Source organism: Narcine bancroftii, chromosome 1 (genome assembly GCF_036971445.1).
Source record: "Narcine bancroftii isolate sNarBan1 chromosome 1, sNarBan1.hap1, whole genome shotgun sequence".
In the NCBI taxonomy this organism is placed as follows: Eukaryota; Metazoa; Chordata; class Chondrichthyes; order Torpediniformes; family Narcinidae; genus Narcine; species Narcine bancroftii.
The window spans coordinates 3614244-3633049 of NC_091469.1; the positions used below are offsets into that span (position 1 = coordinate 3614244).

The 18806-nt window shown below is 36.8% G+C and overlaps 1 protein-coding gene across 2 annotated transcripts in view; it reads left to right on the forward strand.

Annotated features, from left to right (window-relative positions):
• The window catches only part of LOC138754447 (cip1-interacting zinc finger protein-like), a 93304-nt gene that overhangs the window by 60825 nt on the left and 13673 nt on the right, over positions 1–18806 (forward strand). For both annotated transcript variants that reach the window (XM_069918735.1, XM_069918744.1), the window contains exons 11-14: positions 4939–5052; positions 11114–11272; positions 13852–13900; positions 17466–17587. In XM_069918735.1, coding sequence (XP_069774836.1) covers positions 4939–5052; positions 11114–11272; positions 13852–13900; positions 17466–17587 — 444 coding nt within the window. The remainder of the gene's footprint in view (positions 1–4938; positions 5053–11113; positions 11273–13851; positions 13901–17465; positions 17588–18806) is intronic.

An 18806-nucleotide genomic window follows, 5' to 3' on the forward strand; every position in this document is an offset into this window, starting at 1 on the left:
CATCCTCCCCTGGTGTCTTATTATTTGGTAATTTTTTTATTATCTTTTGTATTTCTACTGTTCCAAATGGTTCTGTTAATTTATTTTGTTCCTCTATTTGTAGTTTTGGTAGTTCAATTTTAGTCAAAAATTCATCTATTTTCCCTTCTTTCCCTTCGTTTTCAGTTCGGTATAATTGTTCATAGAATTCTCTAAAGTTTTCCTTAATTTCTTTTGGATTATATGTAATTTGTTTGTCTTTTTTCCTTGATGCCAATACCATTTTCTTAGCTTGTTCTGTCTTAAGCTGCCATGCTAGGATTTTGTGCGTTTTTTCACCTAGTTCATAATATTTCTGTTTTGTCTTCATTATATTCTTCTCTACCTTATATGTTTGTAGTGTTTCATATTTTATTTTTTTATCTGCCAATTCTCTTCTTTTAGTTGTATCTTCCTTCATTGCTTATTTTTTTTCTATATTTACTATTTCCCTTTCCAACTGCTCTGTTTCCTGATTATAGTCCTTCTTCATCTTGGTTACATAACTTATTATTTGCCCTCTAATGAATGCTTTCATTGCATCCCATAGTATAAACTTATCTTCCACTGATTCCGTATTTACTTCAAAATACATTTTTAATTGTTTTTCAATAAATTCTCTAAAATCCTGTCTTTTAAGTAGCATGGGGTTTAATCTCCATCTATACATTCTTGGAGGGATGTCCTCTAGCTTTACTGTCAATATTAAGGGTGAATGGTCCGATAGTATTCTAGCTTTATATTCTGTTTTTCTTACTCTATCCTGCATACTAGCTGATAACAAAAATAGGTCTATTCTTGAGTATGTTTTATGTCTAGCCGAGTAGTATGAGTATTCCTTTTCTTTTGGGTTTTGTTTCCTCCATATATCCAAAAGTTTCATTTCTTGCATTGATTTAATTATAAATTTGGTTACTTTGTTCTTTCTGTTAATTTTTTTCCCCGTTTTATCCATATTTGAATCCAAATTCAGGTTGAAATCCCCTCCTATTAGTATGTTCCCTTGCGTATTAGCTACCTTCAAAAAGATATCTTGCATAAACTTTTGATCTTCTTCGTTAGGTGAATATACATTAAGTAGATTCCAAAACTCCGAATATATCTGACATTTTATCATAACATATCTCCCTGCTGGATCTATTATTTCCTCTTCTATTTTAAATGGCACATTTTTACTAATTAATATAGCCACTCCTCTTGCTTTTGAATTATACGATGCTGCTGTTACATGTCCTACCCAATCTCTCTTTAATTTCTTGTGCTCCAATTCAGTTAAGTGTGTTTCTTGGATAAATGCTATATCAATTTTTTCCTTTTTCAGTAAATTTAGTAGTTTCTTCCTTTTAATTTGGTTATGTATTCCATTAATATTTAAAGTCATATAGTTCAGCGTAGCCATTTTATAGTTTGTTTATCTTCTCTTTCTGTTTTTCCATCATTACCTTTCCTCCTTTTCCATTTCTGTTTTCTTATTTTAAACTCTTTATAAGACAACATTCCTACAACATCAAACATTTTCCTTATTCTCCTATTTATATCTTCTTTATCCCCAATCTCCCCTTCCCCTCCTGAGTTGTGCTTTGATCTTAATATGGCCTTCTCCAACATGTTTGGAGTGTATTATATTTAAGTTTTTTGATTGTCAAAGCCTGATGTTTTTCTTCTGAGCCTGAGTTTTAAAAATATTTTTCAAAATCTGCCATCTCCTGTTCAAATTTCTCTACCTCCCTTAAATATTCTCTTTTAATTACTTTTGAATATCCAATTATTTGACCTCTCAAGTATGCCTTAAGAATGTCCCAAAGAATGAATTTGTTCACAGTTGAGCTACAGTTGGCCTCACAGGACATGTCTGTGTTGTAATAAAACTGCAAAATTCTGGCTTCTTCAACAACATTGATTAAGGCACTATCTGTTTGCCATCCCCATTTATCTGGCATTGCAATTATCAGTGTTAAGGGAGAATGGTCTGACAAAAGTCTTGCCATGTACTCGGTTTCCATATTCCTACCCTATATTTGGGCTGATGTCAAAAATAAATCTATCCTGGTGGTGAGGGAATCATGCTGTACTCGTTCAGATTCTCAGCAGAATGCCGCCTAAACTGCTGACCCGTGGATGTTCTGAACCATTCTTCAGCCTCCTGTGACCACCTTCTAGCTGTCGTGATCTCCAGAGCCCCTCTTTTTAGGCTCTATCTGTATGAAGGCAGAAGGAACTCAGCCAGGTGATTAGACTTGCCAAAGTGCAGTCTCAGGAAAGAATGGTAAGTCTTCCTTATCTTGATGTAGCAGTGATCTAGTGTGGTGGGACCTCTGGTACAGCAGGTTTTGTGCTGATGGTAGTTAGGCAGGGTTTTCTTGACACAGGCCTGGATAAAGTCACTGATTAAAATTTTGAGTGCGTCGGGTTGAGCCGTCTTGTTTACTGACCACACTATGCAGCACCGCAAGTGTCTGTAATCGGCATCGGCATGTACCTCCTACTCACTTCAAAGAAAATATCCTCCTGTTATTTTCATGGGTATTTAATTTTTTTTTTTAATTATTGCCTTCAGTTGCTACTGTTTATTAAAGAACGTGAAGCCATTTGACTTGGGGGTTTACTGTAGTTGCCAGGCATAGTGCAGTTCTGATCGAAGCAATAACTTGCTTCTTTGGGTACACTGCTCATATGGTATCAAGTGAGTTAATTTAATTATATTAAATATGTGGGAGCAATAAGTTACTTCTCAGAATTCACAATAATTAAAATAAAAAAGAAAATGGTGGAAACTATCAGTAGGTCAGGCGGCATCTGTGGAATGGCAAGTGGAATTAACATTTAATCCAACTTGATTTTGAGAAGTTGTAGCAGTTGAAGCGTTTATTTAAATACTTGCTTCTGCACACTGGAGGGGATTTATTAATTTGTGGCTCCATAATCTACACTTGCAAGTACGAAAAAATTCCCATTATCTGGCATTCAATCAACTGGAAACTCAAACGGCAATAAAAATTTGAGGAAATATCTAAATGAATAAATACATACATACGTTTCAAATAAATAGGACTGGGTGGATGGACCCCACGGGAAGTGCTGAGACTTCGTTGGACACATGCAGGTTTACCCCCTGAACTAGCAATACCCCTCAATACTCACACATTCTTTTTGCTGTTGCCATTTGCATGAAGGTGAGTTAGGTTGTCAGCGTGAGGAAGGTACACAAGGACCTGACCAGGACACTTGCATGGAGGTGAGTCAGGTTGCACTGAGGGTCTGACCGGGGCACTAAGATGTAGATCTGGTTAAAGCCATTCATTGCTGGGATGACTCTCCCAAAGTGTCTCCCTATCTCTGCCTGGTAAGAGTCTTTATTTTTATTAGTCTTAGGTATATTAGTAAGTCTTTATTTTTAAATTTGGTGGAAGAGGGTTAATTATGACAGCACTGGCCACCGAGACAGAGGTGCACCAAAGAAGAGGTACAAGGACTGCTTAAAGAAATCTCTTGGTGCCTGCCACATTGACCACCACCAGTGGGCTGATATCACCTCCAACCGTGCATCTTGGCGCCTCACAGTTCGGCGGGCAGCAACCTCCTTTGAAGAAGACCGCAGAGCCCACCTCACTGACAAAAGACAAAGGAGGAAAAACCCAACACCCAACCCCAACCCACCAATTTTCCCTTGCAACCGCTGCAACCGTGCCTGCCTGTCCCGCATCGGACTTGTCAGTCACCAACGTGCCTGCAGCAGACGTGGACATACCCCTCCATAAATCTTCATCCGCGAAGCCAAGCCAAAGAAGAAAAGAAAGAAAGAACAGTTTAGCGTAGCAGCTAGCGCGACACTGTTACAGTGCCAGCGACTAGGGTTTGAATTTAAATTTTGTAAGTTACAGAAATTACTTGATTAAATTGAACTTTATATAATTAAAGACTACAATACTATTTTTTTTTTCAATTTACATGACATCTTGCATGGTCTTTTTGCCCTTTAAACGATGTAATCTTATTGCAGGTGTATTAGTTAAACAGTAATAGTATGTCTCAGTCAACCAGAAAATTTGCATTTCCGGCATCCGTGATCCTCGTAGGTGCCAAATAACGGGGGTTTTACTATATTTTGTAGGACAGTGTAGAAAGGTTGATTGTGTTGCCATAAATTTACCAAAATGTTTTTTTTTGGTGGGGATGGTTGTTAAGGGGGGACAAGGGAATAATCTAGTTGTGTAACAAATAATTTTGATCATTAATGTCCCTTTTACATTGGTGAAAAGAATTGAGAAATGGAAGATGGAGTTTAATCCTGAGAAATGTGTCTGGATGTATTTTGGAATACCAATGAAACAAGTATGCAAGTCCAAAGAATTCTGACAGTGACAATGCAGGTAGATAATGTGCTTAAGTAGCTACATAGATACTGGCTTTTCTTTAGTTGGGGTATAGAATATAGTAGCAGGAAGGTTATTATCCAACTTTATAAAGCATTGGTCAGACTTTAGCTGGGAATACTGCATGCAATACTTGTCACCAAACATAAGACAAGGGAAGCCACAACTGAAGGTGTGTCTTTTTTTCATCATGTCAAAATAGTTAACTGGTTCAATTTAACTGTTTTTGGATGTTTTTTTGTTGTTGCTGGTAGCCCATAAGTTCAATTTTGAAATTTGCTCTGACAGAATTTGTGCTTTTTCTTTCTGGGTCATTGGTCTAGTAATGCATTTTATTCAAAGATGAGTGCAACTCCATCTTAAACTTTGTGAACAGTATAATACTGAAATCAGTAAGTGTTTCAAATATTGTGCATACCCCTTTTGTTATGTAAATAATATACTATTATCAGTGAATTATACATGAATGGACTATTCTCCATAATCTACTAGCCAAATCCTTTCCTTTGCTGCAGATGTATAATTTATGTTCTCTATTTTTCACTAGCTTGCTAAGTACTCTCTGCGGCCATTCTGCATTGTTTGCAGCCAGCATTTCAAAACCCCACGCAAGTTTGTGGAGCACATGAAATCACCAGAGCATAAGCAGAAAGTGGAAGAGGTACGCTAAGCTTTTTCTCGGTTTTTCTCTTGTTTCCATAGTGGAATACAAGGAAGTTTTTATACAAATTTATTTGCATCTTATTTTGGAATAGTTGTCCTTGTGCCCTCAAGAAATCCAAGTGAATAGCAGAACTCTATGACAACTATCATATATTTCTATATTTAATGGAGGTTCACAATGGTATTGCAGGTACATAATCTTTTATCCAAAATTCTGAAAACCGAACATTTTTTCCATGGATGTCATCTACACCAAAGTTCGCATTTCACCCCAAACGTGACCTGACACAATCCAAGCTCAACTTGTACTTGAATATCCTGTGTTCGTGATTAGTGGAACCCTAGGGAATCCTTGCTTTATAGGTGCCAGTGGAAAAACACCTCCAAATTGCAGTATATTTGTCATAAACAGCCTGACACCTAGACAACCCCCCAGCCCCGGGTCCAGCGCCACGACAAGCACCCCCCATCCAGCATCCAAATTGGGAGCTCAGTTGAGTGGGCATCTGGGGCAAGGATCCGCAGCCGGGGGCTCAGATGGGCGGGGAGCTGGGGCATTGGGAGCTCCTGTGGGTGGAGGGCTGGGGCGAGGATCCTCTGAAGAGGCACCAGGATCTCCAGTCGGCAGGTGGCCAAGGCATCGGGAGCTATGGTTGGTGGACTGCTGGGGTGAGGGTCTGCTGTCAGGGTGTCAGGAGCTTGGATGGTGATGACAAACCACCACTCTTCCCCCTCCCCCATCCAGCACCGCCACACACACCCCTCCACCCTTTGGGTCCAGCACCCCCACCCCCATTCGTCCAGCAACTCCGCAAACACCCCTCCCTGTCCAGTCTAGTGCCACTGCCTTAAACTCATCCCCCCCATTCCGTCTAGAGATCCTTCAAGTTAGAGTATGTCTTTATTTTGTGCAAAACTGAAATTGGCACAATTACTTAACGTACTGCCATTATTATTATTCTGTTATCCAAAAAATTCCAAAAAGTGTCTGGTCCCAAGGGTTTCAGATAAAAGATTCTTTATCTATATTAGACAAAATTTAACAATGAGATGAAAAGATGTTGGAGAATTATTGTTGGAGAACAAATTGGGTCTAGTGATCATAACTCTGTTAGTTTTAGGGTAGTTTTAGGGAAGAGCAAGGAGGGGCCTAAAGTTGAGGTTCTGGATTGGAGAAGAGCAAATTTCAAAGGAATAAGATGGGATTTGGGGAGTATTGAGTGGGACAGGATATTTTCAGGTAAGGATGTAAATGAAAAATGGAGGATATTCAAAAAAGATATTTTGAGGGTACAGAGTAGATATGTCCCAGTGAGGATCAAAGGAAAGGCTGGAAGTCAGGGAGGCTTGGTTTTCGAGGAATATTGGAAATTTGGTTAGGAGAAAAAGGGAGGTGTACAAGAGGTATAAAGAGCAAGGAGCTGAGAATTTGAAGGAGGACTACAAGGAGTGTAGAAGGAATCTTAAGAAAGAAATTAGAAAGGCCAAAAAAAGGCACAAAGAGGCTTTGGCAGACAGAGTAAAAATAAATCCAAAGGGTTTCTATAGGTACATTAAAAGTAAAAGATTAGTGAGGGATAAAATTGGACCCCTTGTAGATAGCGAGGGTAGGCTGAGTGAGAAGTCAGAGGAAATGGGGGAAATTTTGAATGATTTCTTTGCCTCAGTGTTCACTAGGGAAAAAAATATTGAACCAGTTGAAGTAAAGAAAAATAGTGGGAAGGTAATGAAGCATATAAGGATAACCGAGGAGGTAGTGATGGCTGTGTTGAAAAAGATAAAGGTGGATAAATCTCCGGGACTGGACAAAATATTCCCAAGGACACTCAGGGAGGCTTGTGGACAGGGAGAGGGGCCATTAACAGAGATATTTAGGATGTCACTGGCCACGGGGGTAGTGCCAAAGGATTGGAGGGTTGCGCATGTGGTTCGGCTGTTTAAGAAAGGGTCCAAATGTAAACCTGGGAATTATAGGCCCATGAGTCTGACGTCTGTGGTGGGCAAGTTGATGGAAAGTGTTCTGAGGGATGGTATTTACAAATATTTGGAGGTACAGGGATTGATAGGGAGTAATCAGCATGGTTTTGTCAGGGGTAGATCATGCTTGACAAACCTGATTGAGTTTTTCAAGGGGGTTACAAAAAAGGTTGATGAAGGGAAAGCTGTGGATGTTGTCTATTTGGACTTTAGTAAAGCTTTTGACAAAGTTCCCCACAGGAGGTTAGAAAAAAAGGTGGAGGCATTAGGTATAAATAAGGAGGTAGTGAAATCGATTCAGCAATGGTTGGATGGGAGGTGTCAGAGAGTAGTGGTAGAAAATTATTTGTCCAATTGGAGGCCGGTGACTCGTGGAGTTCCTCAGGGATCGGTCCTGGGTCCACTATTGTTTGTTATATATATTAACGATCTGGAAGTAGGGGTGGAGAATTGGATAAGCTAGTTTGCGGATGATACAAAGATTGGTGGTGTTGTGGATAGTGAGGAAGATTACCGTAGATTAAAAGGTGATTTAGGAAGGCTGGAGGTGTGGGCTGAGAAATGGCTGATGGAATTTAATACAGATCAGTGTGAGGTGTTACATTTTGGAAAGGCAAATCTAAATAGGTCATATGCATTAAATGGTAGGCTATTGAGATGTGCAGAGCAACTAAGGGATTTAGGAGTGATGGTAAATAGTATCCTCAAGGCTGATACTCAGGTAGATGGTGTGGTGAAGAAGGCATTTGAAATGTTTGCCTTCATAAATCGGAGTATTTAATTCAAGAGTAAGGGGGTTATGATGAAATTGTACAAGGCATTGGTGAGGCCAAATTTGGAATACTGTGTACAGTTTTGGTCACCAAATTATAGGAAAGATATAAACAAAATAGAGAGAATGCAGAGAAGGTTCACGAGAATGTTGACAGGATTTCATGGTTTGAGTTACAGGGAAAGGTTGTGCAGACTAGGGCTTTTTTCTCTAGAGCGTAGAAGATTGAGGGGGAACTTGATAGAGGTGTTTAAGATTTTAAAAGGGACAGACAGAGTAAATGTGGATAGGCTTTTTCAATTAAGAGTGGGGGAGATCCAAACTAGAGGGCATGGTTTAAGATTGAAGGGGGGAAATTATAAGGGGAACAAGAGGGGAAATTTCTTTACGCAAAGGGTGGTGGGGATGTGGATTGAGCTTCCGGAAGACGTGGTTGAGGCGGGATCATTGGTTACATTTAAGGATAGACTAGATAGTTACATGGAGAGGAGAGGACTGGAGGGGTGTGGACCGGGTGATGGTCAGTGGGACTAGGAGGGTGGGGATTTGTTACGGCATGGACTAGTAGGGCCGAACTGGCCTGTTCTGTGCTGTAAGTGGTTATATGGTTATATGTTGAAGTAGCTGAACAAACTATGTATAAGAATCATGTTAAAGGAGAATCATGTTAAAGGAGAGAATAGTGTACAAGTTTATTATGGACATTTCAGAGTTTGGAGCTTAGACGACTGAAATATTAGTTGCCTATGATGGGGCAATAAAAATCAGTAATGTGCAGGAAGCCAACATTTGAGGAATGGCAAGTTCTTGGATGTTCTGGTTTTCTCCCACATCTGGGAGGTGAAATGGTAATTATTTGATCATTGTAAATTTCCTCCAGTGTGCCAGTGAATGAGGTTGCAGATAATTGGAAGGGCCAAAATCATGAAGTAACTTGAATATAACAAAGAGAATTTTGAAATTTAGGTTTTTATGGGCTAAGAATAAGTAACCAACGTGAGATCTTGATTATTGCACTGATATCCCTGATTCATGCATGTTTGGACCATTTGGGCAAACACTTTTTTTAATATGCAGGATATACTAACATCAAAATAGTTTTTAAATATTTGAAATTTTTAAAAAATCATTATCTGAGTTTGTTTTTGGTGGCATTCTTTAGGGTCTTACTTTGACACCTTGGTTTTGTATCAGTTTTAGAATTTTGAGTTTTCAGCTCCATAACAAGAATGGCTTATGTTTATGTGCAGTACATTCTTTGAATACAATTGAATTTCTGTTTGCAAGTTCATATGAATGTTAAAGCTGAAAAGTATTGGATTCTGAAGAGGTGCTCAAGCTTGGGGTGGCACAGTGGTGCAGCTAGTTGAACTGCTGTCTCAGCCGAGAAAGAAGAGTTCAGTCATCATCTATGAAGTTGTCTGTGTTCTGGATAAAAATATGCAAATGTGTAAATAAATGCATTTGAAATTTATACAAGTTCTGAACAAATGCTGGAATTGGTTCTGTATATCTCAAATTAATGGAACAACTGTTTCAATTTCAATTCTATACTGAACTTCTGACTCCTAGTTATCCACACTGTGGGCAACGGTAACAGTGTCTTTCCTCATTACACCACAACCTCCCCCACAAACCCTTTCAAGCCTTGTAATAATTTTATAAGCCTCAATGAGATTCCTAATTTTGTGTGGTAATGAGATCCTCTTTAGAGCTGTCATCTTAAATTACAGAAGATATCCCCACACAGTGCAAGAATTTGACACAATTAAATTTTCTTCGACCAATTTTTAGGGCATTTACATTACTGGGGATCTGGGGTCACTGTCAGTCAAACACAGTGATGGTAAATTTTAATTCTTAAAGTCCCCAATATTCTGCACTTATGGGGGTTGATAGATGCCAGATGTGTGATTTTTCTTTTCTCTCTGGTTGCTTGAGATTCGCTCTTACAATACCTAACTCATACACCAACATTAAAAATAAAGTTTATGACAAAAAACAGTGTAAATATAAAGTAATTTGAAAAAATCAGTATTGTAGTCCTTAATTAAGTAAAGTTCACTTTGTTAAGATGATTCCTGTAACTTACAAAATTTACATTTGAACCACCACTTGCTGGCACTGTAACAACATTGTGCCAACCGCCATGCTAACTGTGCCACCATCATAATTAAACCCCCCCACCAAGTGTACAAATGAATACTTAATATAGTTTACTCTTACTGTGCTGGGAGCGAGCCTCTTGCTTAGCTAGAGCAATGGCAAGCAGCATCAACCAGCTCTTCATCCTGGGCAACACCATTTTTTTATTCAAACAGCTGGTACTAGCAAAGTATGACCAAGGGACTCTGCTGGTTGAATATTTCCTCCCATCTTCATCAAAGGTTTATGTGTTACTTCAGAGAATGTTTAACAATTTTAAACTTAAAATTTTAATTTATTCTTATTTAGTTTATATTTGTTTATTTCCTTAATTATTTTTGCCTGTTGCTTGAATTCCAGATAACGGGAATTTTACTGTATTAATAATCAGTTAGCACATCAGACAACATTCATGGGTAGAAATGGTTAGTCAGAATTTTAAGTCAAAACCCTTTTATCGAGAACAAGATAGAATTCTTCTACCTTAAAATTAATAAAACGTATTGACTCAAAATGTTGATTAACCATTTCTACCCATGGATGCTGTTTGACCTGTTGAGTGTCTCCAGCAATTCTTTGTTTGCTCAAGATTCCAGTATTTGCAGCTCTTGTTTTTCTTTAATAAGTCAATTCTTTACAATGATAGCTTCATGTACACCATGACTGATATTACAAGACTGTTCATGGATTTAATTACCGTAACTGAATTTAAAACCTCTTGCAGCCATTGGATTTATACTTGTATCTCTGTCATTAGTACAAGAATCTATGTTAAAAATAATAAAACAGATACCTATTGGAAGAGCATCTCCAGGTCTTCCTATCCCATTCTGATATCTCAACCTGTCTTTTGCTTCTTCCATTTGCTCATTTTGTCCCATGGCAGCAGCATCCAAAAACATTCTGCATTTCAAAATATCTAGATGTTGCTGAATCTTTTCTCTTGACCTCTCCACTATTTTAGTATTGTAACTTAATAATTCAAAGTCTAGATGGGGACAATTTATTTAAATACTGGAAAGATCAAAGTCACATCATTGGATGGAGGAGAGGGTAAGTTTGTTGAGAAATGCGCACAGATGCAAGAAATTTGAGGCTTGGGCAAATGTACTACTATTACCAATGTGTAAAAATCATCCATCGTTGAATCGTATTTGTTAAACAGCGGCGTCGCTCCCTGGATAAGGATCAGGCTGGACAAGATGATCCAGAGGACATGATTACGGTTGACGCAGTTGGTTGCTTTGATGAAGACGATGAAGAAGGAATGACTGAGGATGAGGACACTGGTTCTGATTGTTTTAGTGATGAGGATTCTCAGCAGGTTTGTCAATATGCTGTCTGAATGGTTTGTATTTTATATATTAAAATATGTCAATATTTGTTCATCACTTATGGTATGGATGACTTTGAGCATTATTTTTATCTGTTCAATTACTTTTTTGATGTAGCTGATCTTTTCTCTTTTAAATATTTTTATTGAATTTAACATATAAACGCATACAAAATGTGATGAAAACACAGAACAAGTCATCTCATATACATGAGATTTAAGCACAAAAAAAGGATGGAATTCTATTTACAATTCCTTAATCTACATGAGAAACAAGTTATAGAATTAATCTAAGATAACCATGTTGAAACTCACATTTCCCAAATAAAAATTGATTTAAATAAAAAGAAAACATATTAAAAAAAATACCTGAAAACCTAATCTAATTACCCCCTCCCTCTAATCAAGGTAACCTTTGTAAAAGGTTAATTATGGATCAGATAGTGACCTCCAGACATCAGACAGAGAATCTCCAAAACATTCAAAATTCTCTATTCTTCCAATCATGATAATATTCTATGAACGGGCCCCATATCTTTACAAATTGAAACTTTTGATCTTTAATATTCTATCTAATTTTCTCCAAGCTCAAATTGGATAATGCATCCTATAACCATTGTGTATGGATAGGTGAAGAGTCATCTTTCCATTTCAATAAAATTGCTTGTCTGTCAATCAGCAGGGTAAAGGCTAAAACTTTCTCCTGAGTTGCAGATAGAGATACATCTGGCTCACGTGAAAAACCAAACAAAGCAATTAACAGACGTGATTTTATTTTGATCTTAAAAAATCGTTGATAAAGTTTGAAAAATTATTTCCAAAATCTCTCTAAATTTGGTCACTCCCAAAACATATGGATCAGTGAAGCTTCAAAAATTTTATATTTCTCACATGGTGTATCAATATCTGCATAAAAACAAGATAATTTAAGTTTGTAAATATGTATTCTACGCACCACCTTCAATTGCAATAAGCACTGCCTTTCACAAAATGAAGAATGATTAATCAAGTAGATGATAGAGTACCAATCTTCATCTGAAAATGTTATGTTCAAATCTTGTTCCCATTTGTTCTTAATCCCAGCCATTGAGGCTGATCTTAAATCCAACAAATCATTCTAAATATATGATATTATCCCACCGTGGGGAAAAAAACAAGTTAAAATGAATCAAGAGTATTAGTATTTGAGATTCAAGGAAAATCAGAAAGCTTGGACTGAACAATATGTCTAACTTCAGTTCCATTTCTATTCAAGAGGGATGATTCACTGACTTATCCAAATGTAATAATAAAAGTAAATTACATATATTAATCGCCCAATAATAGAATCTAAAATCTGGAAGTGATAACCCTCCATTCCTTTTAGTCTTTTGAAGATGGGCTTTATTTATATTTTTTTTCCCCTGCCATATCTAAGTAGAAATAAGCGAATCTTGCTTGAAAAAGATGCAGAAATTTAGGTAAAATGTACATTTTAATCAAATTAATATTGTAATAGATAAGGGTGACCATCCCGATAATAGTAGTTTAATCTTATTGAGTAATACCAAAAAATTCTCTTATACTAGATTTTTATAACTTTTTGTAATCATAACTCCTAAATATTGGAATTGATCTTTCACTATTTTAAACGGGAAATTAGAATAGCTTATAAAAGGTCCTTTTAAGGGTAAAAGTTCACTCTAGTTGATCTTTTCAAGTCTAATCAAATCATTTCAGTCATGCAAATAGAAATATATTTGTTTTCATGTATGACTAGAACTCGTTGTTATAGTGCTGTTAATGTAGTAACTCCGAGCCGTAGAAAATGATAATAGTAAAGGTGACCTTACACCTTAAGAAGGAGATTTTAAGGAATGTCTTAAATGATGACAAGAACACAGAGGTGTGCAAAGGAATTTTTAAAAAAACTAGGACCTGGAGAACAGAAGGTGTGGCTATCATTACCAGTGTGAAGGAAATCAAATATATGCAAGAGTACAAAAATCCAAGGATCACACAGCCAGATATATTGCAGAGATTGGAAGGTTGGAAGACATGATGGGATATTAAGGTGTGTTGCTAGACCAGCAGCAGTTATAAGTTTGCAAGTTCCATGATTAGAACTGTATATTTGATATTTTTTCTGGGGAGCAAAAGATCTTCAGTCACAAACTGCAGTTTTATTAAAAGGAATGAAAGTTATAAGGCTAATATTGTTAAATGCTCAATTTGACATTGGTCATGGGGCAAGAAGTTGTTGAAACACAACTCTGAACAAAATTAACATTGAGAGGAGTAAAAAACCAAAAGAATGGCAATCATGTAACATTGGAGATTGATACTTACTGAGAGCGAGGACTAAAACATTGTGGGAATTGCTAACTTTTCCCTTCAAAGGACAGCAGAAACAAAAGGCACTTCAATTAGGCAGTTGGTGGGGTGGTGATGATCAGAAATTCAGCATGGAATGTGTTTATTTTTTTTCTGATTACTTAGTTTCCCTGAAATAACATGGAATTTATTATCTCTTTAATAAATGTGAATTTTAGAATGGGGAGAAAAGATAAACCTATGCTCTATACATTTAGGCTTTGTCAGAATTTCAGAAGGAGCCATATGACACAGAGACTGTACATGGTGAGTAGAAAAGAAATAATGTTGATCAATGCTTTTTTCTTTGAGACATAAAATTTACCCAAATAAGCCTAACAAAAATCTAGTGCCAGTGAAATAATAGTTGAATGTTGATCTGATTTAATGAGGCTTTCCAAATATTCTAAATTGGATTTTGGTAAATCCTTCAATCTAAGAAAATCTAAGGTACTTAATCATAATCAGATTGATACCAAGCAAAGGGAAGTGAGATGGAATGAAGAGTACAGTTAAAAATCCAGACTTTGGGGAAATTATTGAAAAGAATAATGGGAAAGTTGATGGAGGTCACAAGACTGGAAAATTGTAGATCTCTCGGGATAATGACTTTAAAATTACAGTGATATGAAGAGAATTGAATTCTAGGATGAGAATTGTACTTTTGGGGCAGTGGATGATTGTGGATAAGCAAGTAGAGGGATGATGTCAGTTAGGATATGGGTATGTCTACAGAGAGAAAAGTGATAGGCTGTCCAATGGGATGCTGAAATAGTCAAAAATGGTAATAACAAAAGTGGCACTAGGTGCAATATTCTGACATGGGAATGATAGAGAGAGAGGCTACATTTATAAGGTTTGACTTAAGAAGTGAAAAAGAAAATGCCATGTGACTAATGGTTTGGTTCGGTCTAAAGTACTGCCCGGGGAGAACATTTAATTAGTAAAAATAGTAAAAAATGGGAGATTAATGGTGCCAGAATTAAAAGAAAGAATCAGGGAGCAGATTTCATCAGCTACCATGCACACCCAGAAGGAAAATTGGTTTGTGAACAGTTTTGTGCAAATAGGGCAGTTGAAATTGCTGGATTAAGTGTATTTGGTGCTCTGTAGGGGACATGAAGGGAACATGTGGGTTCAGAGTTAGGTTAGGAAGGAACCATGGGGAAAGTTTAGCTTGATGAACAGGTAGGATGCAGAAGAAACAATAATTAGCTTCACTGTTAATTTAAATAAAGTTTGTGAGGTATAACAGGCAACAAATATGGATCTAAAGAGGCTGATCACAAGCTAAAACATTGGGGATTATCTGCTAGTTTGAAGTGAGGGTGAGTATTGCTGTGCTTGTTTCTTGAAAATATTATGCACTGTGGTTACAATCAGTGATTTTATATGGTCACATTCTAATTTCTCTCATGCTGTGACAATTATCTACTAAATAACCCAGCAATGGTGGGCACGTGATTTGGCGTCAAATATGGTAACTCAGGCTTAAAACATCAAAGGAGTTTGTTTTGATCTTAGCTGTATCAAATCCATTCCACACATCTGTCCTCTGATTTGTTCCATTATGTTTAGCAATCCATTGAAGACCAATAGAACAATAGTTTGCAAAGGACTGGTGATACAATGTTCAATAATGTTGAAAGGAAGGAAGGAAATGAAGTCAAATGTCAGGTTAGAAAGTAGAAATACAGTTTGCTTTCTTCATTTGATTAGTAGGTTATGATTGCCACAATGTCTGTGTGCAAATGAGAAAGCACTCATTAAAGTCTGGAAGTGGAAAGTCTAAAGTATTTCCTCCCCATTTTTTTACATATTACAACAAATCTTTTAAAAATATATTTTTTACCCAAAGTCTTTTTCTGAGATTTCTGGTATAGATTTATGGTAACATTGCTGACTTGGTGAAAACACCTGCCTTTCTTTGCTGTATTAATCAAAATTGTTTTGGTGCTTTGAACCAATCTGCATTAGAACCAGAGATATCCAATATTAAATGCCTTTATGAAGATTTGGTTGCACCATTTCCTTTGATGCACATTGCAGTTTTCAAATTTTGCTATACTGTACAAGGGAGAGGTCTTCCTGGAACCATTGGCAACAAAGGAATAATCAGTCAGGTGATGCATTGAATCTGTTTCCTACCATTCAGTTGGATTATTACTGAACTATAATTTGACTCAATTTCTCACCTCTGACTTTTATCCTTTGATAACTAATAAAAATCTTGAAAAGTTCATTTGCACTCCACCATCCATAACCCTTATGGAGCAACAAATGTCAGGTGAAAAGATGTTAATGAATTATCCTTTGACATCCTTTGTTCAGGAAATTTCCACCAGAAGTTGTAGTCACTTTGCAATTAATATAACATCTCTTAATTGTTTTAAACCCCTTCAATTTTATTCACCCAAGAACATATAAATTTACTTTTATCCAATTTAGTTTCAATTTAACAATTTCAGGCACAGCTTCAAAGCTTCATCTTTTGCCTTTGCATAAATTTTATTACCTAGAATCTCAAATATGTTCATTTTTTATTATTATTTTGGCTTAAAGAGCTAACCAAAGAAAGTAAACCATTTGTTTTAATGATCATTCTTGATTCCTCAGCAGAATCAAGTTTGTGGTTCCTATCGTTCAAAGTTCAGCCTTGTCCATTAAATGTGAAACATATAGATTGCTTTTGAAGTTATTTAGAACCAATGTATTCACTAACATTAGATTCCAATTCCAAAGTTTATTTTCTTGGTGATTAGCCTGTCTTAAGTGTCTAGTTGTACCATATTTTCACTCATATAACATGCATATGCGTATAATGTATAGAAATCATAAATTGTGTAAAAATGTTTTTATATAACAAGCACAAGCATATACCACGTGGGTGTAGTATTTCATATTCCAATTGACAAAAGCAATTTGCATTTAAAGGGGACGAGACAAAACACATACAAGTATCTGCCACAGTTAATCTCTCACAATTAACACACAGTCAGTTTCCCCCAAAGATGTCAATCGCACATTATATAGATGATATCCTGCTGCAAAACATTAACAAAGTTTGGAGAGGAATCAGTTAAATAGGCTCAGACGGGCTTCTGAGTTGAGCAGGATTTTAATTCTAATGTCTCAAATAAGAGGCACTTGTGTTAATTTCTTCCCTCGAGGATGAGTTTGGACAATTAATATTGTAGTGTGGTGCCCTAGCCAGAATGTCCTGTTTATAGGAATACCATGGCATTCAGTATAAAGAGGTATTCCTAAGATCAAAATTTCCCACACCCACTATAAATTGTGCACGTTTTTTCATTGCTGCTATGACATTCTCATGCTCACTGTAACATTCCTGTGCTTGTGCTTGCTAAAAATTGCTGCCGCTTCTTTCCCACACCCACTATAAATTGTGCGCGTTCTTTCAACACGTAAAAAATACTCTTGTATAGTATGGGGGGTTGCCGGGTTTGTAATATATGCATATAGTGTGTGTGTGTGTTATATGCGCAAAAATATGGTATTTGTTTAGTGCAGGTGACTACATTGGTTATTGCTTTGTATCCATAATGTATTGTGACTTTCCATTATAGTACATTGAAAATCTTTCTCATACGTACCTTCATTTATATCTGCATCTTGAAGTTGATTTATTTTTGCACAAACATTATTCTTAATGCTGATTATGCAAATTTTCTGTTAACTCTTGTGGTGCTTATTTTAGTTTCTTTAAAAACTTATTGTATGAATTTCCATTTTTATTTTTGATTTTTGTTGTCGTGATTAGGACACATTCAATGTAACATAGTGATCGTCTTGGTTCCCCTCCCCTCCACAGGCCAGGAATTTGTGGTTCCTGTGACTGGTTTTCTCTGCAAGCTGTGTCACAAATTCTACCATTCTGAGTCCACTGCCAGATTTACCCACTGCAAGTCACTGATGCATTTTCAGAAACTTCAGGTTAGATGGTTGTTCCATAATATGGCCTGTATTTCATTTTCTTTCTCTTCTTGCTATCTTTATCATCTTTCAATCCACATATTTTTAATCTTTTTCTACCCTCTCTTTGTACCCACATCTTCTTGTAACTATTATCCCTCACCTCCAGCTCTACCCCAACCACCCTCCTATTTGGGCCATCTGCGGGGCCTCTCTCTATTTCTATACCTTTCACTTTTTTTCTCTTCTAATTAATTCCGGTGTTTGGTGTAGGCTCAGACTTGCTTTAATGTCCCTTCACTTCTACCAAATACAGTTCAGTTTTGTGAAAACAACTAGAATTTTAAAAAATTGATCTTAATCTTTTAATCTCCCTGGAGTGCTGTTTGATCGAAGATTAATCACTTGTATTGTGTGGTGACGATGTGCCAACCTTCAATTTTGTCCTATTCTGTGTACCTCTCCTTATTAACTGGACAAAATGAAAATTGTGGTTTATTATTGCACTCATCATTCTCCACTTCATAAATTAAATTTAGACATACAGCACGGTAACAGGCCATTTCAACCCACAGGCCCGTACCACCTAATTGACCTACAACCCCTGGTACGTTTCAAATGGTGGGAGAAACCGGAGCCCCCGGAAGAAACCCACACACACACAGGGAGAATCTACAAACTCCTTACAGACAGCGAAGGATTTGAAACCCGGTCCCGATCGCAGGCACCGTAACGGCATTGCACTAACTGCTAAACTGAACATGTCTTGACCTGGAAAATAAGAATAATTTTGAATTATGACGATACCAAACAAATTACAAAAAATTCTATTATTGAGAACTTGTTTCTGTCAATTTCAGTTCTGATTTTTTGTAAACAAGAATTGCCAGAAAAGACCACTGGGACTGACATTTTGTAATTGAAATACTGTCACTCAGAGAGGCTGTGGAATCAGATTGGGAAAGGAGACTTTGTCATTGAGGTACATTGTTTAGGCAAACTAGGTTCACTTTGCTTTATGTCTCTCCTTGCGCTAGATCTCAATTTATTTAGTAGTTACTGATCTGAGGATTTCCCCCTCAGTGCAAAATGTTAATGAAGATGATTTATGATACTGTATCCTTTTGAAGGAAAATTGGAGCAAGTCTGTGACCTAATAAGCTTTCAATTTTTATTGAACTGTTTGATGCAAGTTTAAATTGTAGTTACTGCGCTGTTTGTTTTACATTTGAAGCAACTG